Raw genomic sequence first — 27,447 nt, forward strand, 5'->3', positions numbered from 1 at the left:
TACACAACATAATATGATATGTCTCCACGGTTCTATTTTTATTCTTTTAATTACTTTCCCCACTTTCTTCTTGAAAGAATGAATGAATTTAATTTCTTCTTCTTCTTCTTCTTCTTCTTTGGTGTTTACTGGCGGTTGGCAAACCATCTTAGAGGAGGAAAATAAAATAAAATATCAAAATAGAAAATAGATAAAAAAAATAAATAAATAAATAAATAACAAAATAAATGAATACAAAAAAATAATAATAAATTAATCAAATTAAATGATAATTAATAATAATGAGGAAAACTCTAGATTCGTTTAACTAAAGAATTTAATTTTTAACTGGCAAGCTGTTTAAGACAGTAGGCGAGTGAATGAAGCGAACCCCCTCGAACACCACGGTAACCAAGGTAACTAGAGGAAAGTCTCGCGAGATGATCATCATGCCTCTTGAGAGGTTGAGAGCTTGATGCGAGAGAAAAGTGGAGAATCGAATGATTGATGCATCTTTGCTCGCTGCTCGCTAGCAAAACGTACCAGAGTAGCAGGGTTTAGGATAGCCTACATAACATAATATGATATGTCTCCACGTTTCTATTTTACTCTTTTAATTACCTTTTCCCACTTTCTTCTTGAAAGAATGAATTAATTGAATTTTTTCTCTTTTTTTGGTGTTTATTGGCGGTTGGCAAACAATCTTAGACGTGCATTACCGCCACCATCTGGACGGGAGTGTGGAACAGGAGATTGTGCAGAAACAAAAAAATAAAATAAAATAACTAAATAAAATAAATTAATTAAAAATAATTAAATTAAATTAAATTAAATGCATTACCGCCACCATCTGGACTGGAGTGTGGAACAGGAGATTGTGCAGAAAAATAAAATAAAATAAAATAAAATAAATTAAATTAAATTAAATTAAATTAAATTTAAAAATTAAAAATAAATAAATTTAAAAATTAAAAATACAAAAATAGATATAAAAAAATAATAAATATATAAAAATAAAAATACAAAAATAGATATAAAAAAATAATAAATATATAAAAATAAAAATACAATAAAAATAACAAATAAATAAAATAAATAAATAATTAAATTAAATTAAATAATAAATAATAATAATGAGGAAAACTCTAGATTCGTTCAACTAATGAATTTGTTGTGTCGTTTAGGACAGCAGGTGTTGTGCCGTTTAGGACAGCAGGTGTTGTGTCGTTTAGGACAGCAGGTGAGTGAATGAAGCCAAGCTGAAGTCGCTGTGAACCCCTCGAAAACTACCGTAACCAAGGTAACTAGCGGAAAGTCTCGCGAGATGATGCTCATGCCTGTCGAGAGGTTGAGCGCTTGATGCGAGAGAAAAGTGGAGAATCGAATGATTGATGCATCTGTAAAGCGGCTAGTTAGCTATGTTTCGCTCGCTGCTCGCCAAGTACTATAGCAAAACGTACCAGAGTCGCAGGGTTTCAATCTATAGCTTGCATTTACCCTCCTGCTTGTGAGTGCGAGGCATAAAGGCAGCGGCGGCGGCCCTTAGAGGAGGAGGAGATAACGGTTGGATTTCCTGCTAGCTAATTGTTAGCTAGCCATGCTAACGCTAGCTTTGTTTACATCAAGGTGCGCGCCTGGGAGGTGTTAGCTGATTGATAAACCAAACCAATTATGCGATCTTAAGAGCATCGTTTGGTTCATCGCAGAGAGGAGGAGACTGTGTTGGGTTATACATGAGCTTTATTTATGGCTATAGCATCGAGCCTCTCTGGTTTAAAACGTTTGGCTGATAAGCTAACTAGCTACATACATGCTAACCTGATCATGGATCGATTGATTGATCACTGGTAGCTGTTAGAGCAGCGTTAGGGAGAATGTGAGTAATTAAAACATAGGGTCGAGTTGGTCCTAATTAATAGAAACTTGATGATCTAAAAGATCTCATTACTACGAACCGGTGATGCTAACGTTAGCTAGCTAGCTGCAGAGCTAACGTTTAGTGATTCAGCTTCAAGCATGTCTGTTATTATTATTATTATTTAATGTGCCTGTATTGACACACTGGAGTGACTTGCTTGTTGCTCCACCAGAGGCCAGTTTATATTTCCTCCTCCATCATCATCCACCACCCAACCTGAGACTATCTATCTTTAGCTTTAGAGTCGCAGCAGCAGCAAGTGGCTGGATTTTTTTTTTTGTTTCCCTGAGGAGGCTGCAAGACGGATCACACACCAGAACCGCTATGAACCCGGTGAATGCAACCGCTCTGTACGTGTCCGCCAGCCGGGCCGTGCTGCAGAGTGACCCGAGGCAGCCTCACACCTTTGCAGAGATGTACACGCTTCTGCCCTTCTTCAGACAGGCGCTTGCATGCCATGTCTGTGGTAAGCATCCTGCAAAATATCACTTTATCTTTTCCCTTTTTTCAAAGCTGTTTTGATATATGCAATCCACTGTTCGTAATTACACCAGTCTATAAACCAACTTTTAAGTAGATGAGCTTACATACAAACCCATCGAGTACACTAGAGAGAAAACAATCTCAACATATAAAACCGAAACAAAACCAAGAAAAGAAATAACAATAATAATAATGTAAAAAATAAAGAATAGTTAAAAAAATAAATAAAAAAAAGACACATAACAAAAAAACAAAAACAATAATAATGTAAAAAAAGAGAGTAATAATAAATCAAATCAACAAATAAGTTAATAGAAAATAAAAATAAAATATCACTGTATAATAGCAGTACTGTTTTTATGTCACCTCAATAATAATAATGACAAAAAGAAAGAATAGAGTTAAAACAACAAACAAAAAAGACACACATAACAAAAAAAAACCAATAATAATACAAAAATACGAGAGTAATAATAAATTAAATCAACAAATAAGTTAATAGAAAATAAAAAAAAAATATCACTGAATAATAGCAGTACTGTTTTTATGTCACCTCACTGCAAGATGATCATCATTTTCAAGTTTCAGTTTACTAAAAATGAATTAAGTGTTTCATAATCTCAAATTGACTTTAAGTGTCTGTGGGCGTGCACAGCGGTTTGTCGTGCTCCACAACCCGTGGTCTCCTTAGCAACCGAGGCTGAGCAGCACCAGTCATCTGTCCTCCTCTTGTCAAGACAGATGACTCCTCTGTTGTTGTGTCTGCTGCAGAGCCATGTGTTTCCTATTCATGCTCTATTTACTCTCTCCGCTTAGCTAGTGGAATATCAACAATGGCACAGCTTGCATTTAGAGATGGGGCAATATTGACAGAATGATAAAATGACAATATTTCTGACCTCTGCCGATTATGTAATGGTGTTTTTAGCATGATTACTTTCTCCCTCTTTCGTGCAATATTTAACCAGAACAACAGGTTGGGTGATGTAAGCAGTAAAAAAATCCGTAATGTCAACATAAAGCTTAGGCAGGTTGGAGCCTTCATTTGTTTATGTCAATAAACGGACAAGTTAAAATTCAGAAAAAAGTGCAAGAAGCACCAACATTTAAGGTGTAGAAAAAAAAAAAATCTCAGATTAGTCACACATCATGATATTGGTATTGAGTTTATTGATTTCTCTGATCTGCTTGAAATGCATCAGTTGGTACTGAAGCAATCAATTTGATCAATTGTGGGGATGCACCAATACCGGATCGGATATCGGGCCGATACTGACTCAAATAGCTGGATCGGATATCGGTGACAGTGGAGCCGATGTATTCAATTCAATTCTATTTATACATACTGTATACATTATATACTGGAATTAAAATTTGTTTAAATTTTGACCAATTTGTTGATGAATTATAAAGGTTTATTCTTGATTTGTTATTTCTGTTAATTTTGAATATTGTTTACCGAGTTTCTGGTGTACGATTTACGACTTTAATGATAAATATCAATTCAGTACATTTATATCTATGTATTTACTTGTTACATTTTGTTTTACAAAGTTAAAAAAGTAATGTAGAAGTCAAGCCTGATGTTGCCTTACACATAAAAGAATGATCCCAGTCACTTCCACACAGTGAGGCAAACAGCTTATTAATTAAACACTGGTATCGGAGCAGAACTTGGTATCGGCCGATACCCAAAGCCCAGGTATCATATTGATATCGGGACTGAAAAAGTCGTATCGGTGCATCTCTAATCAATTGAGTAGTCAATTAACGGAAAATTATTCAGCATCTATTTTGAAATTGGCTGGACAGATCAAGCCATTTCCTTTGTTTTCTAATGTTTTACCAAATGGTTAATTGAGAAAATGATTGACAGATTAATCACTTCAAATGGTAATTACATCTGTTTCTAGAGAGGCATGATGGTGAATGGAAAGAACTTAAAATGACTAATCCAGCTAGTTGATTGTGCCATAGTTTCTCCACATAAATAAATGCAAAGTGGATAAACACGTGGATTAACAGTTCCCTCTTGCTTTTCTCTCAGGTAAACTGCTCCAGGATCCCCTTTCCCCAACACATGCAGAGTGTCAGCATTATGTCTGCTTGGGCTGTAAAGGCCAGAAGATGCAGATCAGGCCGTCGTGCAGCCGCTGTAAGGACTATTCCTGCTTCCAGGAGAACAAACAGCTCTCTTTGCTGGTGCAATGCTACAGGAAGCTCTGCCTCTATGTAACTCATTCGCCGTTGCTGCAGCCGATCAGCAGCCACGTGGGAGGGTCTCCAGAGGTTATGGCCTTGCTAGAGGAGGTGCTAATGTCACATGAAGAGGAGCTAGAGACAGAGGACTCGAGCCTGGCGCAGGAAGATATGAATCCATCTGCCCCTGAGTCCCTCACCCCCACAGAGGCACCACCTGCTCCTGCAGAGCTCTCAGCTGTACCCCAGAGCTCTTCCTCTGACCCTCCCCGTTCCAATGGACCACAGGAATGCAATGGAGACGTGCTGGAGGACCTGGAACCCTCTTCTCCTGAGCTGGAAGTATGCGAGCTGGTAGAGGAGCAGCCACAGGCAGGCCTGTCTTTGTCCGATACTGGTTGTGGTGGTCTGGAACTGAGTCTGACCACTGGACCTTTAGCCCCAACTTCAGGCACTGTGTGCTCACTCAGGGATGGGGAATCTAGCAGCAGGGAGCTGGAGGAGGGAGAGGTGTTGCTCCTCAGTGTGGAGGAGGTGTTACAGACTTTGGATCCCCTTCAGCCTGGTCGAGATTCTCCTCTATTACAGCCAGAACGTATGCACACTCACACGCACATAACCACGGACAGAGCGCACGCTCAAATGTACATACAGCTGGACACAGCTCACAACTACACGCAGATCCAAACAGACAGGACTAACATAGTGGCAAGTCATGGTGCTCACATACATACATCCTCTTTCGATCCTCCTCCAACCTCCAAGCCCCCACCAGTCCGCCTTAAACGTAAACGCTCTCGTTCAGAGAGCGACAGGGAAAAGGTGAAACCCCTCCCCATCGCCTCCATCCTACAGGGCCCCTCGTCACATTTACACACTCCAAACCCCTCTCAGACACTGTACATGCAACCACCAACACCTTCCTTGACTGTACCAGCACACACATACTCGTCCCTTCCCAACGGGGCGCCCCCCAAGCTCAGTCGCCCCACGCCGAACCACAATAAAGGTGCCAGGAAACACGTCGATCCGGGCCTTAAAAAGCCCCACGCGAAGGCCCGCAGCGGGGGAGGCTCCAAGACCAAGGACGGAAGCAAAGACCAGCGGTTGATGTCAGGCTGCCTTGTTCCCCCGGCGCCCGTTAGGCCTCCATATAAGAAGCCAGTGGAGAAGAAGGGCTGTAAGTGTGGCAGGGCCACCCAGAATCCATCTGTGCTGACCTGCAGGGGGCAACGCTGTCCCTGTTACTCAAACCGCAAGGTGAGAGGAAAACCATTGCATGTGTGGAATATTTTTTTTAATCAATTTTCCTTGATTTTATTAACTAAAATGTCTCTATTCAATCAGCACTTCAGAAGTGTAATGGCATCATTATGTGATTGGGTGCAGATTAGTGTTTTATGTAGTATACGTGTAAAAAAAATTTCAACACACAACTAATGTGAATTCAAATAAACTTGTCTGATTAAAGTATAAATTAAATGGCCTGTCTCAATGCTTTGATTTTAAGGTGTCTTTGAACTTCTTTGTTTTGATATCTGCATTGCAATGGTAGTCGTAAATCTTGAAGAGGGGCTTAATCTTAATCTGCTTAATCTGTTAACAAAAACTGCCACCTGTGATTTATGTGCTCTGTAAACCAGATTTAATAATGACACTATTTACAAAGTCATATTTATATCTAAAGTTACTCGGGGGTGGATCAGTCATTTTGCAGCTTTAACATGACGTTGGTGTGATTTAAATAGACGGATGTTCCTTGACTATTTTTTCGTCATCTTTCTCAGGCGTGCTTGGATTGTATCTGTCGAGGTTGCCAGAACTCCTACATGGCCAACGGGGAGAAGAAGCTCGAGGCCTTCGCCGTGCCAGAGAAAGCCTTGGAGCAGACGCGGCTCACGCTCGGCATCAACCTCACCAGCATCACTGCGGCCGCGGCACTCCGCAACCCGGCGACCACCAGCATCCGCGCTAACACCCTCCTCAACGTCGCCACGGCGACGGGGACCCCCGTAACCACCGCCTTCCTGTCCCCCAGCCCCCCGCAAGAGCCCACCTACGAGGACAGCCTGGAGCTGCTGATTGGATGAGAGGCGGGGGGGGGGGGACTCTGAAAAAACAGACAGCTCGATGCTGATTGAATGTGACGGCTGATCATTGACAACCTGTACCTCCCCACCCCTCCAGAGGGGGGGAAGGCAATCTAAGGCAGCTATGGGTCTGTCCTGTTCTGTAACCTGCTCTTCTGTGTTGGAAAATGCTGAGTAGTAAGACTAGCATGGGTGTGCCAAAGCCTCCTGTATTGTGCCTGTGTGCCGGTGTGTATCGTTGCCTGTCTGTAGTTAAACACTTATACTCGGTTCCAAGGCTGTTCTGTACTCCCAAGAGGTGCTTTTTGTTCATAGACCACAGACATACTGTAAGAGGCAATAGGAAACCCATACCAGGTTTTGTGTTTGTTAGTGTGTGCGCACCGTTATAGATTTCAGCGTGCGCCTGTGTGATTATCAGTGCATAATGATAACAAAAAAACGCATCAACATATCTCACCTGTCGCAGCATTTTCCATGTTCCGAGTGTTACTCCGTGTTAATGCATAAGTGGTATCAGGACGGCCCTTACTAACCCCATATGTGTTCACACCTTAATTATGAATGAATCTTGTGACTAATCTAATGGAGAAGTTATGTCCCACACAAGACTCTATGCCTTTTCTATCTCATTAACTCACTCAATCCAAGTACTGTTAGACTGATAATGAATTTGTCTTAATGAACTTGACTGATGCAGGCATTGTACAGGCAGCAAGATAATGTCAAAGCACTTGGCTGGCTCCACGGTTTCTGTGTGTGTGTAAGTGTGTGTGTGTGCCTGCTGAGATTTACTGTAATGTCAGTGGGAGGGGGGTGGGGGGATGGATGGTGGGTTGCAAGCACTTAGTCTGGTTGATTGGCCAAATTACAACTAAAAACCATTCTTGGTTACCATAGCAATAGGAGCACCAACAAGGAGCCTCCCAGCTCTCGTGCATACACGCAGTTGTTTACAGTATTGCCATTTATATAGATTATAACTGACTGTCTTCTAAAAATATTTCACCGTTACGGTTTGAGTATGGGATTGTACATGACTGTGCGTGTGTGTTTAGATAAACTGAAGCCATAGATTGTCATTAACAAGACAAAATATCCCTCTGCGTGTGCATTTCCCCCCCAGTTGTAGTGTCCCGACTGATTAGAGACCAACTCAGAGACTATTTTTGATACCAAGTGTTTGGTACCACTGTCTTTTTTTTTGTGTTTTGGTTAAAGCACCTTGAAGCCCTCCTATAACTCGAGCGGCTGTGTGTGTGTGTGTGTATTGTCTGTGTTTGTGTTTACTGTCTCAGCTGTATCTACAACATGTTTTTTGTCAGTCCAGACACGGTGACCAAAAAAGAGACTGAAGGAGGAGAGAGCGGGAGGACTCAGGCTGACCAAACAAAACACCTTGGTTCTCAACTCATAGACCAGCAGGAAGTAGCAGGTGGATTTACAGAGCGATCAGCAAATATGATCTATCTTCCTGCGCGTGTGTATGTTTCAAAAATGTATTTCTTTTGGGCATTACTTGAACCCTGATTAGTTTTTGGTATTGTTTTTTTTATGTCAAAAAAGCTCTTGTTTGAGGAGTGACTCTTATTATTGCTGAAACATTCACTGCCATAATATGGAAACATGTAATACAACATGAATTAAATGATAGTTTTTTACTTTTTCAGTTCTGTGTCTTTTTGTGTAGAGGGGATATTTGACTCGCGAGTGACGTCTAACTAAAAGGCCGCATGACATGATCTGTGTCACGCCGCACATTTATTCAAGACATTGCACAAAGAGGAAATTCAACCTGTAAACAAAAAGGAGGCTTCACTCATAATACTGAACTTATAAAATCTCGTCTTGCGGCATTTTTCATAACAGACCAGTTAAATGTCAACTCAATAACTGTTGACTGTTTGACCTGCAGGCAAAGCATCCCTCTCTGTCCTCAATAGAAGTCATTCACACATGAGAGCGCAACATTTAATCAGCATCTATTGTACTTGTCCAATCGCCCCGTACTCTGAATGCACCACATAATCCACGTTTGCTCTGTCATCCTGTTTACTAGCCTTGAAAAGCAAATGGCTCTTCGTCCTTGCCATATTGGGCCACTGAGAGTCTGCCGCTGCAGCTCCGTTAGATCATATCCTTACAGCTCCGTGGTCCCGAAGAAGTCCTTTGCACTCCTCAGAGTCTGTTCTTCTTCTCCAATCCTGTACCCCCAGACAGCTCCTCATATTATCAAGCAAACCCCTTGACCTTTGGGTTCACTTCTTGTTGACGTCTGTATCAAGTCGTCCTCGTCCCGGACACTTCTATCCGGGGGGTTTTCCCTCTTTAGCCCACGAGGAATGCCCCAAAGTAGCTCGCCCTCCCGTCCATCTCCATTGCACTAGCGTTGCTAACGGTGATGAAGAGGCGGTCAGCAGGCTGTAGAAAGGCGGTACCGGCCTGATGCAGGGAGAAGAGGCCAGGCTCCTGGCCACGAGGCCAGCAGGCACTCCGGGACGATTTCATCAGCAGGATGGGCACCGTGTAGGAACTCATCTGTGGGCCAGATCACAAAAACAAGATCAAAACTTTCATAATCAAAGCATTCATTTTAGGGCTGTCAATCGATTCAAATATTGAATCGAGATTAATCGCAAATTAATCACATTTTTTATCTGTTCAAAATGTAATTTGAAGGGAGATTTGTCAAGTATTTAATACTCTTCTCAACATGGGAGTGGACAAATATACTTGCAGTGTGTCAGTGTGCTGACTTGACTATGACTTGCCCCAAACTGCATGTGATTATCATAAAGTGGGCATGTCTGTAAAGGGGAGATTCGTCAGTGCCCATAGGACCCATTTTCATTCAAATATTTTGAGGTCAGAGGCTTATTAAGGACCTTTTATTGTTTTTCATGTCAAAGCCTAACCTTCTTGTAGATGTACTGGACAAGCTGAGCTCCTTCCTCCTTTGGTTCCCCCGTCTCCCCCTTTGCATCCCCATCCGTCTCCTCCGTGGAGTGCAGTCTGAAGTAGGTCTGGCCATAGATGTAGTAGAGGCCTTCTCTGGGCACCAGCAGCTCTCCTTCCTTCAGCTCCATGTTCTGCAGGAAGGACAGACCTCTCTGGCCCTCCCACGCTCGGATTCGCTCCCCCAAGTAGCCCCTGCTGCTCCGCGGGCCTGCAGAAGCACGGAAACACACACACAGTGGAGTGTTACTGAGAATAACCAGTCACTGTTATTCGAATAAGAAACAAATGTTAAACAAACTTTCAGTGTGACAACAATGCTTACAGATGTGCTCACAGACTAGTGGCTTTTTTAAGTTCACAGACAACAGCCACATGTTAAAAAGAAAGCAACAAATCCCATGAAAATACCAAAACCAACAATGTGTTAGTCAGTCCTTTAATACTTTTGACTTTGGTTCCTATTACAGACTTTAAGAACGCGTCATGATTCTATACTTTAATTAAAAAAAAAAAAAAAGGCTGAATAATTACTTAAAACAGCTGGGCACTGTAGTTTTTCGCAAATTTCGCTCAAACAGGAGTAAATAGTGCATCTCTCGGGGACTATTTTAAGCTGCGGATTAATACACATTTGGTGCTCTAGTCTAGTGATTATTTACAGCAGCAGGATATTGTACGTGGGATAGACTCAAAAATAAACTACAGTGCCCAGGTTTATGATGATGAAGAAACACCAGTGCAGTAGGGTGGTCCAATGATGTGTTTTGTTAATAGTTTTTGGGTCAACAATGGAGCACCAGGCGACAATACTTGTTAGTAGGATCAGTTCATTGCTGGTTTTGGTCATTTCATGGGATTTATTTACAATAAGAAAAATATAGAACATTACTTGAGTTTTCCTTTAAAGCCAAAACATGTAGAATTAGAAAGGAATTGACTTTGGCGTCCCCCAGTGGTCGTATCAAAACAGACACTGTGACAGAGAGCAATGCATGCTGCTAATCTACATGCCCCCTCCTTCCCACAGACCTCCTCATATGAATGGAGCAATTAATAACATATCATATTATTATCATATGACTCATTTTTCCAGAAAAAAAAATTTAAAATCTTAGAACAATTTGAAAAATGCTTTGACTGGAGTGAAACCAAATGTATTTGCAACTGGCTCAACTGAATTAAAATAAAAACTAAACTCAGCTGCCGTAACTGTCTGGTAAGAACTGATAAATACCATAAATCATTCAAAAACTAATTAAAATGGTTGAAGAAGCTTAAAACTGTTAAGGAAGTAACTTTTAAGGAATTGAGGTGAGAGGCTTTTTCCTCATTATTAGAAAGGTGTGTTTCCCAGAAATTGCTGATAATAGACATTTTCTGAGTAAAAAAAGATTAAAACTAGGGGGTGTCTGTCACACATATCCTTCTACAATTTCAGCCAGGAATCGTTGTTGCATGTTATCGCCCTGTCTGTGTAATGCCAAATAAAAGGTGAAAATGCCATAAATCTAATCATAAAAAGATAAAAAATCATACTAGGTAAGGACTACTAATGTCTTAAGATAATGCATGTGTTTAATTAAATATCGTGACAAAGAGTAATTGGGACACTGACTGGTCACAAAGACAACTACAGGACATTTTGACAAAGACAAAGCAGCTGCACATCTGCAGGTCCTGACAAACATGAAGACGTTAGTGAATGTGAGAGCAGCCTGAGGAGCCTTGAAGCACATTCCTCACCTCTTGCCCTGGAAAGGTATGAATGAAACAACACAGCACTCTCACAGGTGTGCGAGCATTGTGAATATGTGTCACGGTACTACTTTAAAGGATCCTCACCGTCTGCTGATGGAGGATCTGTGGACGAGATGACACCCGTCACATGGGCGGCAACTTTAGGAAGAGGGACCCCTTGGACCCCGGGGCTCAGGAAAGGCAGCACTCCCGTCAGCTTATCTGTGAAACCACAGACAGATAAGAAACACACACAAGACATTTCTAGTGGAAAAAAGATTTACTCCTATTATTAGTAATGACTGATAGTCAAGGGAGGCAATGTCCTCACTTCTCATAGCGGTGGATATCTCCTTCTGGAATCTGTCAGCCATCGTCTGAAAGAAAAACAGCCAGAGAGACAGAAAGAAAAAGAGAGAGAGTTAAAGTATCTTGACCTCTTCAGTTATTATGCCATTTTGGTATCTTTAGATCTAAATTAACATTCAGTTATTCACCAGGGGCCTTGTCACCCCCATGAATCATTCAGTTCTCCCTCTGGGCCAATAAATATGTCATCTGTTGACCTGGAATAGCAGTATTCCCCTTTGGGTGAGTCACTGTTATTTAGAGATGTGGAGTTGCATCATTTTTCCAGCTCCAATCAGTGGTTTCTGAGTAACCGCATGTAATGCAGAAATAAAATATAATTTCTCAACATGCACCGCGTGGCCACTGGTGTCTTAAATATTTGAAAAAGGAACTTTCTCGCACGTAGAATTTGTAATCAGGGAAAACGAATTGAAGGTAGTGAAAGAGAAAGAAATAAAAAAAACCTTCTCTATGTGGTAGTGGAGCTGTTGCGTGACTTGCCAGCAGGGATCACTCTTCTTGTCCTCCGCTGAATCTTTGAGCTGATTTGCGTTGATCAGACAGGACACACTGCTGCGGGAGAAACTCTCCTGCATCTGTCAACATAAAAAAGGTATAAAAAACCAAATTTTTACTTTTGATCCAGCTCCAGCCCCCCCCACCCCTGCGACCCTGAATAGGGTAAGCGGTTACAGATAATGGATGGATAGATTAATCAGTTGATTATTTTCTTGATTAGGCTTATTTACAATTTTCTATTACTCACATTTGAGACTCATAAAACAGCAAAAATGACTGAAACAATCAATTACATTAATTGACTAATAGTGTCAGCTCTTGGGGTAGCACACATGCAAAGGTAAGCAAGCACAAACAAGCATGATTTTCCATGGTTGAATGATATTTTGTACAGCTGTGAGACCTAGTACAAACTAATTTCCTTCTAATTTTGGCCTTTGGCTTCGACAATAAGGAGGCAACACATAATCATTATAAGAACACACATTTTCAATACAATTTTTTTTATAATATTGATTAATTAAAAAACATTCTTGGTCAGAACAATAAAGTTCCTTGGTTATTAAGCAAAATACACAATAGTGGTATATCACCTAATTGGTGGATGCCAATTAGTAAGCCCCGCCCCCCACTGCTACTACGTCACGCCATCAGAGCTAACAGTTACCATGGAGCCCACACTGTCACTCACTGCACTCCCTGCTAAGGGTCTTCAATATGTTGGAAGAATATATCTAGGATGTCAAACTGATTATTGATTACTGATTATTCACTGTTACAATCATTAATAAGCAAAAGCAGTAGCTAAGTGTGTGTATATACATTCAGTAGCTAGCGTAGCATTTTTACGTTTTACGTTTTAGAAACGTATATGTCTTTCCAACCTCTCCGGGTAACATGTATCACTATTCCACATGCCCCCAGACACAATGTTTAACCATAACTAGCTCGAAATCCACAAAACTAGCCTGAAAAATGAAGAAAATCTGAAAGTCGGAGCTAATTGATGCTACGCTCTGATTGGCTTACGTTCTAAGGGGCGGGGCTTAATGAAAGGTCAATTAACTCTCTGACGTGGTCATAGGTGAGGAGGTGGGCGTTTCTTTCTTGTCACTCAGCCAATCAGAGCTCAGCATTGAATCTGTCAGCTCCTTTCTGCTTTTCTTTTCATAATATCTGCAACAAATCTGAAATATGAATGTTGCTTTTGGGTGTCACAACCTCCAGAGTCTCGTTTCCTGCCATTGTTTTCTGTTATCTACTCTCCCAACTTTCTCCTCTCTCATTGCCCAGCCTTTAAAAAAATGGCAGAAATCATTGCATAAGTGGTGCTTTTTTAACCTCCAAATACACTTCTGTATAATATGAATCCTGCAATGTTTTAATCCCTGAAGGAACAGGCATAAGGTTTTACTATACCTTCCCATACTGTTCTACTACTACACCATGTTTGTGGTACTTTCACAGTTAATGTTTGTGTGCAGAGGATATAAAGTTGTGTCACTGGTCTGGTATCCCTGTAAAAAAGACATGGCAAACCAAGCTCTGTGTTGTAAAGTAAAGTGAAAGCATATCTTACCGTGCTCAGGACTTTGTTGAAGTACACAAAGCTGAAGGCAACCGCGATGGTCTGCAGGAGGATTGCTGCGAGCATGATGAGCCCCAGACACTGGAGAGAAACAGAAACGGCCATATCACACTGCTGGAGTGAGTTAGTGAGGCACCCAAATAAAGTTCCCGAGGAGCAAAGAGACACTTCTTCCAGCCAGCAGGGAGGACAAGTCAGATCAAGCTCTGCTGCATTTCTGCTCCACAGGGAGGGAGGGAGGGAAAGAGAGAGAGAGAGAGAGAGAGAGAGAGAGAGAGAGAGAGAGGGAGAGAGAGAGAGAGAGAGAGAGAAAGAGGGTGGGAGGATTAACAGCCTCAAGATGTATCTGTTATTAGATAGAAATGAGCTGGAAGCTTATTACTGCACATGTAACTTCATGACGCCTTCATGTGCTGTAGGAAATGTGGAAACTTTCACTTGAGCAACCCAAAAGAGATAATAATGTGGACCTTTTAAACCTTGAAATATTTTACTCATATTCTATTGCTGATGCACATACCATTGACAAGACTGACAGCTAGTATATAGCCTAAGATTTCTGTTTTGTTTTTTTACCAAACAAGGCTACTACACATTATCTTCACCACATCATCAGCAGATGGAGCATTATATGTGTTCAAAATATTAATTTTTTCATTCTATTATTATATTAATTAGGGCTGTCAATTGATTAAAATATTTAGTCGCGATTAATTGCATGATTGTCCATGATTAATCTTGATTAATCTTGATTAATCACACATTTTTTATCTGTTCAAAATGCACCATAAAGGGAGATTTTTCAAGTATTTAATACTCTTATCAACATGGGAGTGGACAAATATGCTGCTTTATACAAATGTATGTATATATTTATTATTGGAAATCAATTAATAACACAAAACAATGACAAATATTGTCCAGAAACTCTCACAGGTACTGCATTTAGCATAAAAAAATATGCTCAAATCATAACATGGCAAACTGCAGCCCAACAGACAACAACAGCTGTCAGTGTGTCAGTGTGCTGACTTGACTATGACTTGCCCCAAAACTGCATGTGATTATCATAAAGTGGGCATGTCTGTAAAGGGGAGACTCGTGGGTACCCAGAGAACCCATTTTCATTCACATATCTTGAGGTCAGAGGTCAAGGGACCCCAATGAAAATGGCCATGATAGTGGTCGTTGATGAGGTGGGTGTACGAGATAGATGGTAGTCTATTGGTTACCTGAGGAGGAAGTGGGTGTACTCTGCTTTATATTCCAATGGCTTTTTGGGTGATGTAGGTGGGTATGCTGTAAAATGCCAGAAAAAGAAGTGGGTATACTCCGTATAGCTGTGTATACCCTCTATTACACCAGTGGATGTGACTGATGTCTAAACAGAGAGTTATCAAACAAGTGTGTTGACCAGATAGGAGCTTTGCACAGAGAGAAAAAATAGATCTGTGTTCTGTCCTGTGTTGTTCTAATAGCGTTTTGATGTGTTAAATCCCGTAGGTCTAGTTATGTGTAGCAGATGCTTGTAGGAGACAGCAGTTTTTTCAGTATCTGACATTGTTTACTCCTTTCTGTTATTCATAATATCGTTGTTCAACTTCAATCACAACATCTGCCACAATTTGTAACTGGGTTCATTTCAAGTCAGAAAGACTTCAGTGCAGTACAAATTGTTTTTATGAATTCCAGTCTCCAAAGTTGGAGACTAGAAGTCAAAGGCAGCATTAGCTGTGTTTGTTGAATGGGGCATTTGGGGTGAGCATGGAGGCTCTGGAAAGAATCAGTAATAAAAATGTGATGTTTTTATTAAGATATTTGGCTTTTTGTGTGTAATTTAATCCACATTCAGTCTTTGTTCAGTTTTTCATTTTTTGTCAGTGTGATACTTTTGTGTTCTCTTGGTGTTTCACAGTTAAACAGCTGCAGATAAATAATACTGTGTGCAACTCAAACTTTATTTTCTCCTGATGGCTGTTTTTTTCCTCGCGACTCTTGGCTGTTGCTTGATTTGAAAAAAAGATAAAACAAAGTCATGTTGTCATATGACCAAAATCACTTGAGTGCAGTGTAGATAACAGATACTCAGCATCTGAAAGTAAGATGAAAAAAGAACCCTTTTTTTCTTCTCTTTCCTGCTATTGTGAAGTGATCTGAGAGAATGTTATTCGATTATAGTGCCAAATGACCCGCCATTGTTTGGGCTCATGTGTAGCCCTATAGTACCATTTGTCCCAGGGGAGTCATTCAATGTGCAGAGCTTAACCTTGAGTGATTCCTTTACTTTCATTCCTTCACCTCTAATCCCGGCTCCATTGTCAGTGTGAGGAAGTGAGAGTGGAGCTGAAGGAGTTCACAGCTCCTGGATGTGCACGACCCTCCCAGCAATCAAGACCTGCCTTAAAAAGCATGTGTAACACATTCACACTGGCACACATGCTGCCGTAATGTTCACACATGTAGGTAGTGCTGTACCAAACTGAAAAAATGTAGGAAGTGTAAGCGAGTGCAGCAGCAGCAGAGGAAAATAAGTATTATGTTTGTTTCCTTTAACTGATTAAAATCTAAAAATGCGGCAGAGACAGTGATAAGAGGTTCCTGTGTTCCCTTAGGTGCGTCAATTCCCAGGCCTGTCAGAGAGAGCATGAGTGATAGCTGAAGACTGTCTGGCCTCGGGCGTGGAAGATGACACCCTGAGAGACATGCCTGTCTACAGTCCCACGGCAAACAGACACACACAGAGAGAAAGAGACAGTAAAACTATGTTTAAATATTTTTAATCCTATCATATTATTGTTATTTTTATCCTCAATCAGCCGGTGACCTTTGACCTCTGTCAGACATGCAGCAACTGGCTTTAATCCTCTGGTGTTTTAACTTAAAGGAATAGTTTGACATTTGGGGAAATATGTTTATTTGCTTTCTAGCTGAGCGTGAAATGAGATGCTCGATACCACTCTTACGTTTATTATATTAAACTACAGCCAGCAGGGATGTATTATTATTATTATTATTATTATTTTCTATTTCTGGCTGTGGGGGGAGTGAACACTAATCAGTGCGGCTAACATCAATGAGATAAAATTACAAACAGTAACGCTGCATCGTTTCCTGTGATCCCTCTGGCGTGTGAAGGCAAATCAAATCAAGTGCTGGAATGGTGGACTCCGCCATTAACCATGAAATCTAACATATAGAAAGCTATTTACATAATGTAAATACATTGAATAGCTATTGCTATTCATGAAAATATGAAGGGTTGTAGCTTTATAAGTGGAACAAATGTTGGTCAGCACCAAAATCATCAAAAACGTGTGTCTCTCTGTGAGGAACACTCAACAGTACTGTGAAATTGTTAGACTCAGTGACGCTGACGAAACTATTTTCCAACTCCGTAAATCTGAAATACAAGAACAATTGGAAACAGGAAAGCATAAGGAGAGCTGCTGCTTCTCTGGAAATGAAAGCAGCTTCCCCCCCTGTAGCGAAACACTTAAAATAACACCCAGAAGACATATGTTATTATAGATTTAAAGCACAGATCACGCTCCATTCAACCCTCCTCTGTCCTCCACTCCCCTTTTCCCCTCCCCTGAGGCTTCTCCTCCCAACGTTCCTCTCGGTAAAGTCATGGAATCTCCCTAAATTCCCGCCTGAGCATTACAGCTGCTCATTGTCTCATTTATGAAACAAAGACTAGTGCTGAAAACTGCTACAGCAGCACAAGTTGCCAGTGACTCAGCTAGTGTGTCCGTGGAAAGGTGTTTCCCCAATAGGAAACTATTGTATGTGAATGTGGGAGCATAGAAACAGAGCCAATGCAGACTAATGTTTCACTCACAATCGTATCAAAATGATTTAACATGCAGACAAATAGACCCCGTGAGTGTTTATTACTGTGTGTTGTATTATTGGATTAATTTTGTTAAATCATTCATGCTTAATTCATTCTAATTTTAACTACTTCACATACTGTCTGATAGTTTAATCTATAACGATGTGTCATATCAGTAGTAGTAGTAGTAGAGGAAATAGCCTCTGGAAGTACCTCGAAGTTGTTCTTACAGTACTTGAGTATCCACTAGTGGTTACCAAATGTGTGTTAGATTAAGACCATGGTAGGGTCATGATGTGCTCAATCCACTAGAGGGGGGTGTTGCATTGATTATTGGCCCAGAAATGCACTCTCTTTCTATGTAAGGAAACAAAAACATGTCTGATCTTGAATATTATTGAGAGGTGGTGTGGATGTGAAATCATTTGGGGACTCTCTAGTAGTAGTAATGTGGAGTACACATGAAACATGAATTATCTATTTACCATCTGCGTCATCAAAACTACCCTCATTCTTGTCTCATTGTCTTTTTTTTTAAAGTTGGAAAGCATGCTCAAAAATAGTTGATATACATTATGAGTATTTTTATGTATTCATACATAAGCTAAACGTTGCCTATGATAACTACATCAGTTGGATGACACATTTAATGCATGACGGCCCTGGAAACAATCAATTGTAAATTAAAATATTCGTCATTCTGTCTTTTATTTCCGTCTATTTGAACTCTTCGTTCAAATTCTAATGTTTGCACTTTTTACACAAACGTATAAGTTTGTTCAACACGCCAACAACACGTCATGTACTGAACAGTCAAAGTGAGCGTCACTTCAGTCACACACAACCTCCATGTACAGTACAGGTGCAACATTCACACCTTTATTATCACGGTTGTTAAAAGGCATTCTGGGAAACACAACACAAAGATACACCTAGTTACAAAATAACATTTCATATATTGAACATCACAGGCTGATGATGCACAACAATATATCAGGAAATAGATTTTCTTTTAGTAGTAAATGAAACAAAACAATTTGTGCTTCATGAGTATTTATTATTATTCATCAGCTCCTTCATAAATCACAAACAGCTGGCAGAGCAGAGACACAGAGGAAGTTTGTCCCACGTGAAATGTTTAAAAGACATAACATTTAGAAGAAGAAAATTAAATTTAGAGGTAAGATGACATTATTTGAAGCCCTTCAGTTGAAATACATGCATAAAAAGCAAGTGTTGCACCTCAGATGTCGTCCTGCATGTTACTTTTAAAATATTGTAGGAGTGATTCTATATACAATGTAGATTTCTGACAACAGTGCTGACCAAGCAGAGCAGAGATTATAGGGAAATTTGATATAATACAAATTTTAGGACGGCTACTGTCAAGTGAACTTGTAAGTCCAGTGATTCATTCATGTTCCATAAGTATTCCTACTCAGGCATTTAAATCACAAAACATTTAATTCATAATAAACTAAGAGCATGCTCAGATAAAGTAAATTAAAGTAAATAGTGCATTTTGTTAAGTGATTGTCAAGCATCATCCGCCATCCGTCATCATCCGCGGTGTTTCTACAGTAGTCCAAAACGGACAAACCAAAATAAAACCGTCTCTAGAGAGAGCTTTTCACATTTACCTGAAGGCCACCGTAGCTCTCTGACACGCTTGTTAAACGAGTGCAAAAACGTGGTACCGCCAGCCGCCGTCTGACTTTTGTTGCTCCTAAAGTAATGTTATTATGGTAAGGACGGCCTCTGAGCGGCGTTACCACAGTTTTGCACTCGCCGGCTCACGTTACCACAGCCTTGGAAAGGGAGGAGTGAGTGAGTGGAGGGGTACTCAGTTGGTTGCAATCTGCAATCACACCACTAGATGCCGCCAATTCCTACACATTGTACCTTTTTAAGATATTTTAGTCGGGACCAAAATGGACAAAACATAATTCCTGTTTTTTTTTTTTTAAATTGCTTCAGACAGTTTAAACCACTGCTAACATGAACTTCTGTTTGTTTTATTCTAAAAGTTAGGTATAAAACCAATTACATGTGACATCTATTGCTCATGTGTAAGAATCGGTGTACTGATTTGGTTCCTCCCAGTGGAAGCAGCTGATTCATTTATCCATTAGTGGCTGTGCATCTGTTAAGTATGTTTGTTAGCTGGTCACAGTGTTAATGTTAACATATTTGCCCTTCTCCACTGCCAACAGACATTACAGTGCTAACAAACCTTCATATGTACCCAGGTGGTGTGTGTGTGTATTCTACAGGAACATGAGGTCCCTGAGCTTGTATTTTTAAACAAAGAGCAGATGTATTAGCCCTTAGCAAGTCCATGATTCATAAAGCAAAGACTAGTGCATTTGTATCAAACACACACATGCATGCACGCATGAAGACACTTTCACTCACTTGCACACATACACATACACATACACACTCTTACAAGTTGTTCTGCAGCCAGTTGAGGTAACCCCTGAGTGCTCTCTTCCCTACATCAAATTCCACCGGCCAAGATATGAAGCTGAAACATCCGTGGAAGCCCTCCTCATAGTGCTCGCTGGTAACTGCGACGCCTGCGTCCTGTAAGCGCCGCGCGTACATCAGGCCGTCATCCCTCAACACGTCATTCTCGCATGTTAGGATGTATGCTCGAGGGCATTTAGCCAGAACCTCTGGTCCTGCTAACAGTGGTGACGCCCTCACGTCCAGCAGCCCGGACATCTCCTTCACCGCCCCCTGGGAACCTTTTTCCACAACCACAGGCTTGTAGTTCTTCTTGTGTTTTGGCGAAAGGAGGGCGGTCCAGTCGAACCGCGCCCTCAGCTCTGGGGTGATGTTTGAGTGGTGTAAGGCGCTGTGGTTGTTAGCCAGCAGCTGGGGCAGCAGGGAGAGGTCAGCATTGAGGTACTGCAGCCAGAAGCGGACCATGAGGGTCCGGTACAGGATGGGGATATTTCCATTCTGCAAGTAGGAGGGCGTGTTGAAGTCAAGAGCCTGGAGCACTGGGTAGACCAACGCCTGGACGCTGAATTTCACACTCATAGTTTCATCTATGGCAATCTGGGGAAATATAAAAACATATAAGGCCTCAATCTTTTGATTTATATTTACAGCACATTGTTACACGCTCTCAACATGACATTGCTTCGGTATGTACCTCCTGAGAGACCGCAGCAGCCAGGTTTCCTCCAGCACTGTCACCTGCCACAGCCAGACGCTCGGGGTCGATGGCATACCTGGCCAGAACCTCTGGGGACAAGAAGTGCTTGGCAGCAGCGAGACAGTCCAAATACGGCACTGGAAAGTGCACCTCTGGATACAGACGATACCTATAGAGACATTGGTTGCAAAATGATCATTTACTGGAGAATGTGACTGGAAGCACTCTCTCTATAGTTAAAGGGTCACTTGTCTACAGGAGTACGATTCAAACCGTGAAAGCACTTCATCATCTGTGTCTCTGAAGGGAGCTGTCTAAAGTTTAAGTTAAAAATAGACTGTATATAAAGATGGACAACATGACAACTCCCCAAAAGTGAAACCAAAACATCTCAATCGCCCCCTGGTGGCTGGCTGCGGTATATGTCATAAATCTGACCCCTCCATGTTAGCAGATGGGACATCGGCCAAACTTAAAAATTCACATCAAATACATTTTTCCCAAAGATGGTTTCTGTCATTTTAGGTAATTCTTATCACGCTCATTTACTTTAAGTGTTCATTTTTCTGATAAGTTTGGTTTTAATGAGTTATTTGAGGCTATTAAAAGGGGCTGAAACATCATGATTGACAGCTGCTCTGAGTGAAGTAGTCACGCAGCCGGAGGCTCAGGAATTGTAAGAGAGAGGAGATGTAACTTTAACTTTCCATAACTGTCAAAAATCTGTGTAATAGAACATGTGTTAGTTTGATCATAAATGAAGTGGGACCTCGATACCGCGGCTCCAGTCCCCCGATCACTACAGCACAGACTCTGGCTCCAAATGACGCAGATGGCAGCTCCCGTATCCGGGATATTTTGGCTTCACTTTTGTACAGTGAGAGGAAGTGGATACGTGTCGTCCATCTATATATACACAGTCTATGGAGTTAACATACAAATATGTTTTTCTATTTCTTAAAGTGTGTTTCTGTCTCTGTGAGCAGAAACATTTTGAAACGGTAGATTAGTGTTGCACACTTACTCAACGGATACCACAACAGTGTTGAGCTCGTCGGACAACATCTGGTTGATCGAATCATACGTCCCCTTCTCTGAGGAAGTGAGAGAGAGGTGGAGGTGTGTGGAAAAGTGAACAAAAAACATTTTGTTGCTGAATTATTTGCTTATTTGAAGTTTCAATGAAAGGCACAAAGACACGCACACACACATAAGTTACTACACAAACTCCTTTTTTGGAATCTGGACAAATCATTTCCCTTAAAGGCAGAAAATGTAACAGATCCCATTCAATAAAACAAACAAAAATACTGTCAATCTGCAGGTTTCCTAAGGCTAAATTTAAGATTTTAATGTTGTGTTTATAGTTGCATTTATAACTCATTTTAAAAGACAAAATAATGAATTTGATAATTCTTTTTTTTCTGATTTAATTTCCTCTCCTTATACTTAAAGACAGTAGGAACGTCGATAGGAACGTCGATAGGAACGTCGATAGGAACGTCGATAGGAACGTCGATACTCACTGCCACTGCCGAGGGCCCAGCCTCCTCCGTGGAAAAACATCAACCCTCTCCTCAGATGACCTTCCCCTCCAGCCGGGGGCTCGTACACACGGACCGGGACGCCGGCGAAAGTGATGTCGCTGACTTTAACTCCGGGAAAGACCTCTCCGTCGTTCTCAGAATTGCGCAGCCCCTCCATCATGCCGTCGAAACCCTCTGTGGAATCCCTGATTGTCTTGATGTAATGGTCAAAGCCGAGCCAGGCCTTCAAAGAGGCCTGAAGATAGAGAAGACATTCAAGACGTATTCAGACGACGGGTGAAAAGTAGGAGAAAGGAATTTCGGGAAAAGACAAATTGCAATCATCTCTTGGCAGGGACTTGAGACACAACTGTCTCACCTAGTCCCCTCTGTCCTTCTGCACTGTATCTGACTGATGTGTCCTCGTATGTCTGCCCTCCTCCCCACAAACAACTCAGACTGTCTGGTTCAACCAAGGCCAGCAGACACAGCTGTTTAATGGCAATGGATCAAATAGTTTTGAGATATTTCAGACTGGACCAAAGTGGTGGACCGACCGACAAACTGACCATCAGACAGACACCGCCATCCCAAGAGCCACGCCACTAACACGGCTAAACATCTATCAATCCATCCACTCAATAAAGGAAATAAAAACCACACTTACACAAGAAGAAATGGTTGATTTCATCATTATCAGTTTTTCCGTTGCCTCATCTTGTGTTGCGAGAGTGATTGCAACAATTTGGGCACAGTTTAACTGAACTGTTAATTTACACAATACGCATGTAGCAGAACAATCAGTACGTCAATGTTCCTCTCTTTTCTTTTCTGTAGCATGCCACCAACATACTCAACAAGCCATATGACAAATTAAGAGAATGTAATCTACTCAAAAGTGTTTATGCCATTTTTGAAATGGATTAACATGATCACAGCATAATGCTGTTGCTGTATTTACCTGGAAACTTAGAATACAAGGTGATAAAGCCGAATGCTGAAGAGCAGAGAAGGAAAACTGCGATAGAGATGAAGAATTAAAAATGAAATGAACTTATGTAGGCGGATTCAAAGGTCTGGACCCGGGCAAGAAAACTCGACCAATGTGGCGGGATATTTGACTTTTGAATTTCTAGCCATCTGTACCTGACCCTGAACCCTGTAATTGACCCTGAACCCTGTACCCCGTACCTGACCTTGTACTCTGTACTTTATTTCTTTATTTAAAAAGGATCCCCATTAGCTGATACCAATGGCACCAGCTAGTCTTCCTATGGTCCGGAATACCTGAACCTGTACCCGAAATACCTGACCCTGTACTTGACCCTGTACCCTGACCCTGTACTCTGTATCTGTTCCTGACCTTAACCCTTATGTGTACCTGACCCTGTAACTGAACCTGTTTCCTGTATTTGACCCTGTACTCTGTATCTGTTCCTGACCCTGTACCCTGTATCTGTTCCTGAACCCTTATCCGTACGTGCCTTCTTGTAAGCTTATGTAGCCTCACTTCTTCAATAAATCACTGAACTATTCCTGTCTGCCTGAACCGTCTGCATTTGGGTCCTGCCCCCCTCGTTCTACTGTAGGCATTTATTTTTAAACGGTTCATCATGAGTCCGGCAATGTTAGTGCGATGCTAAATCAGTGGAGTACTTTTTCTTTAATAAAGTCAGTATCATGAGATCATTACACCCCTTCTTTGGATGTATTTTAGTAAACCTCGTTATCTACCTGCGCTAGGAATAAAAGACTTAATAAAGTGAGACACAAATCTTGCTCCACACTATTTTAGTTAATTGTTTTAATGCTTTTTAATGCTCTGTTTTAGGTACTTTTTAGTACGTGTTTCAGCGTTAACATATTTTTTCAATGTTACACTTTCTTGTATTTTGGTGAGCTGCAATTTTCCAATCTGGTGGACAATTAAGTTCTGTACAATTATCAAAAACAATACTATATATAACTACTATATAAAACAATATGTATTATTTAAAACTACTTTAGTATATTTAAAATATGCAAACACACAAAGGAAAAAAGAGCAATTTATCTCAGTGTTTAGTTCTAAACCATTTACGCTTCTTCTTCTACAGTATATCATAGTAAATGTTATAAAAGAACACATTGAAGACCAAATATTTAAATAACAATGACAGACCAGTTGGACTTATTTAATCTTATCTCAATGGATCTTTTATACTTAATTTTTGGAACATAAAGATAAGATTAAATATTAAATGACTTAAAAAATAAATAAAAGAGTTTTATCTGTTATATAATAATAATAAGTAGAACAACTTGCTCAGCCAGTGTGGCAATGATAACTCCTATCATGACTCCTCACCTACAGTGAGACTTTCAAAATGTAGAACAAAGGTGAGATTGTTGTCGCTTCAAGCCCAGAATAAATATCCAGATGGCTGATTTGCAACAGACTAGCAATCGGCGTTACAGTTTCAAAATCAAACTGAAAAAGCTCTTTGACAAAGTTTGTACATGTTACCCTGCTGTTACTAATGTGCCTTAATGGATACAAGCATGAAAATACCTTCTAGTAAAGAGAAGCACTGTAGACTTACATCCATAACAGTTACACAATGTTGAGGGAGTTTCAGCACATGAATTTTGATTTGTACAGCTCTCTGTGTGTCAATTCATGTACATGACATCTGCTCTGAAAATACTTAAAGGTCCCATATTATAAAAAGTGAGATTTTCCTGTTTTTTTTTAATTATAAAGCAGGCTTAAGTCCTATATAAATACTGTGAAAGTATCGAAACGCTCAATCCACAGGGAAATACACACAGCCCGTATTCAGAAACTCTGCATTTGAAACAAGCCGTCAGGATTTTTGTCCATTTGTGATGTCACAAATATACAATATTTAGACCATTACAGAGTTTTAAATGCAAACATTCTAAATGTGTCCCAGTTTATTCCTGGTTGCATATAAATGGACCCAACAGCCTGTGACTCAAGCTGTTGCCGAGCAACAGCTTGAGTCACAGGCTGTTGCAGGCTGTTGCAGGCTGTTGCAGGCTGTTGCAGGCTGTTGCAATTCCATCGCAATTCTGTCGCAATTCTGTCGAAATGTGCTAAAACGGAGCGTTTCAGACAGAGGGTAAATACGGGCATATTCAGGCAGACAGTTTGAGGAAAATAAAGTTTTTTTTTAACATCACAGCATGTAAACATGTTCTAGTCGAAACACAAAATACAAGTATGAGCCTAAAAATGAGCACAATATTGGACCTTTAAATAAACACACATTGTAAGGCACTGATTATGCAATAATAACTATACTGAGCTACAGTTGGGCAACACAAGGCTTAGGTGTGTAGGATCAAAGTCCATGTCTGCACAGATTAGGTGTGCTGTAGGCTAACAGGTGTGTCTTTTCTCAAAACCACTATTACAGTAGCTGTTTTCCAATATGCAGTATTTGCAAATAACCTTTTTATGTGGAAAACAATATAATTTCAATGATATTATTTGTGCAGATAATCATAATCATATAGCTGAAGTTACTCATCAGTCCACTCACTATTGTACCTACAAGCACATGCACCATTCCCAATGAAAACATCTCATCTCTCACCAGGTGCATCGTTGTTCTGAATCCAGCATCCAGCATCATCAGCTTCCAGGGCTCCTGGATGGCATCAGGCAGCGGGATGTAGATGAAATAAGCGACGGCCACCGTTAGTGACACAGTAACAGCAGCTGGAAGCAGCCTCATCTTGGATCTGACAGCTTCAGTGTCTCCAGCTGTGATTCATGGACGAGCTGACAGAGGATCCAAACTGACTCTGATGCTCTCTACGAGGGCCAACCAGGCTCCAGAGGTAACACTAATTATAGCACTACACATTACTTTATGGGACCGTTAGAGCATGGAGACTTCCGTTGAAAACCTTCAAAATAAAATCTGTATTGACATCTATATTTACTCTGAGCCTGTTGTCTGCAAACTAAATTAAAGGTCCCATATTATGCTCATTTTCATGTTCATAGCTTACTTGTATTTTATGTTTCTATAAAAAAAATGTTTACTGTAATGTTAAAAAAAACAACTTTATTTTCCCTCATACTGTGTACCTGAATATGCCTGTATTTACACTCTGTCTGAAACACTCCGTTTTAGCGCATTTCAAAGGAATTGGAACGGAATTGTGTTGCTAGGTTACAGCTTGGGTTCATGTTTACTTGCTGTCAGCTGATGTCATTCACATACACTGCAACCGGAAATAAACTGGGACACATTTAGAATGTTTACATTTAAAACTGTGAAATGGTTGATATATTGTATATTTGTGACATCACAAAATTACAGAAATCCTGACGGCTTGTTTCAAAGGCACAGTTTTCTGAATACGGGCTGTGTGTATTTCTCTGTGGATTGAGCGTTTTGATACTTTTACAGTATTTATATAGCATTTAAACGTGCTTTACAATAAAAAAGACATGAAAATCTCACTTTTTTACAATATGGGACCTTTAATTAATTGCTATGTTTTAAACATTTGGCCTAAATCGTTTCAGATTCGACCTGTTGCAGTCAATAAATATGGTTGCTGTTTTTATTTCAAAGGTAGGAATGAAATATGAAATAACTAATTTGCAAGGCACTGTTTCATTAATATTAGGTATGCCACCAATATTGTGTCAGCCTACACATTTGTTTATGTTGCAGAATTTTTTACTGCTAGATTTTAATCAAATTACAAACAAATCTACAGTATTTGGGTATAATTGTCCTCTCTTCTTCTTCAGAAACCTGGCAAGACTTGACGCTTTTATTTTGAAGGCTGTAGGCAGCAACGAAAGGGCGTCTGGGAAATGAGTTTTTTGTGTGACATCTGCAGGTTGGTACAAAGTTGTATTACATACATGTGACCACGGAGAGGCACTATAGAGCTGCAGAGTGTAGCCAGGACTCCATACCTAAATCTGGTTTTATCTATAGTTTCATCATACTTTGCAAGGTGAAAATATAATAACTGAAAAAAGAAAGGAAATTAGGAAACTACTTTAATAATAGAAAATATTTACATAACTGTTTTGAAAATGCTAATTTAATCCAATTTAATTATT

General features: G+C 40.4%; 3 protein-coding genes across 3 annotated transcripts; 1 reads left to right on the forward strand and 2 right to left on the reverse strand.

Annotated features, from left to right (window-relative positions):
• The first annotated feature begins 1,303 nt into the window (after positions 1–1,303).
• On the forward strand, positions 1,304–8,338 carry msl2a (MSL complex subunit 2a). Its single transcript, XM_074661413.1, has 3 exons — positions 1,304–2,363; positions 4,428–5,839; positions 6,367–8,338. The coding sequence occupies exons 1-3, from the start codon at positions 2,222–2,224 to the stop codon at positions 6,667–6,669; spliced, it is 1,857 nt and encodes a 618-aa protein (XP_074517514.1). The 5' UTR covers positions 1,304–2,221; the 3' UTR covers positions 6,670–8,338.
• Positions 8,339–8,394: 56 nt separating this feature from the next.
• Positions 8,395–14,084, reverse strand: LOC141783841 (tumor necrosis factor ligand superfamily member 10-like). Its single transcript, XM_074661416.1, has 6 exons — positions 13,814–14,084; positions 12,180–12,311; positions 11,696–11,741; positions 11,470–11,586; positions 9,585–9,835; positions 8,395–9,207 (listed from the first exon to the last, which is right to left on the reverse strand). The coding sequence occupies exons 1-6, from the start codon at positions 13,925–13,927 to the stop codon at positions 8,998–9,000; spliced, it is 870 nt and encodes a 289-aa protein (XP_074517517.1). The 5' UTR covers positions 13,928–14,084; the 3' UTR covers positions 8,395–8,997.
• A 4,423-nt stretch (positions 14,085–18,507) lies between these two features.
• Positions 18,508–26,239, reverse strand: LOC141783859 (neutral cholesterol ester hydrolase 1-like). Its single transcript, XM_074661447.1, has 5 exons — positions 25,952–26,239; positions 22,350–22,605; positions 21,848–21,917; positions 20,821–20,992; positions 18,508–20,723 (listed from the first exon to the last, which is right to left on the reverse strand). The coding sequence occupies exons 1-5, from the start codon at positions 26,090–26,092 to the stop codon at positions 20,103–20,105; spliced, it is 1,260 nt and encodes a 419-aa protein (XP_074517548.1). The 5' UTR covers positions 26,093–26,239; the 3' UTR covers positions 18,508–20,102.
• Positions 26,240–27,447: the final 1,208 nt, after the last annotated feature.

This window comes from Sebastes fasciatus, chromosome 15, assembly GCF_043250625.1.
Source record: "Sebastes fasciatus isolate fSebFas1 chromosome 15, fSebFas1.pri, whole genome shotgun sequence".
NCBI lineage: Eukaryota > Metazoa > Chordata > Actinopteri > Perciformes > Sebastidae > Sebastes > Sebastes fasciatus.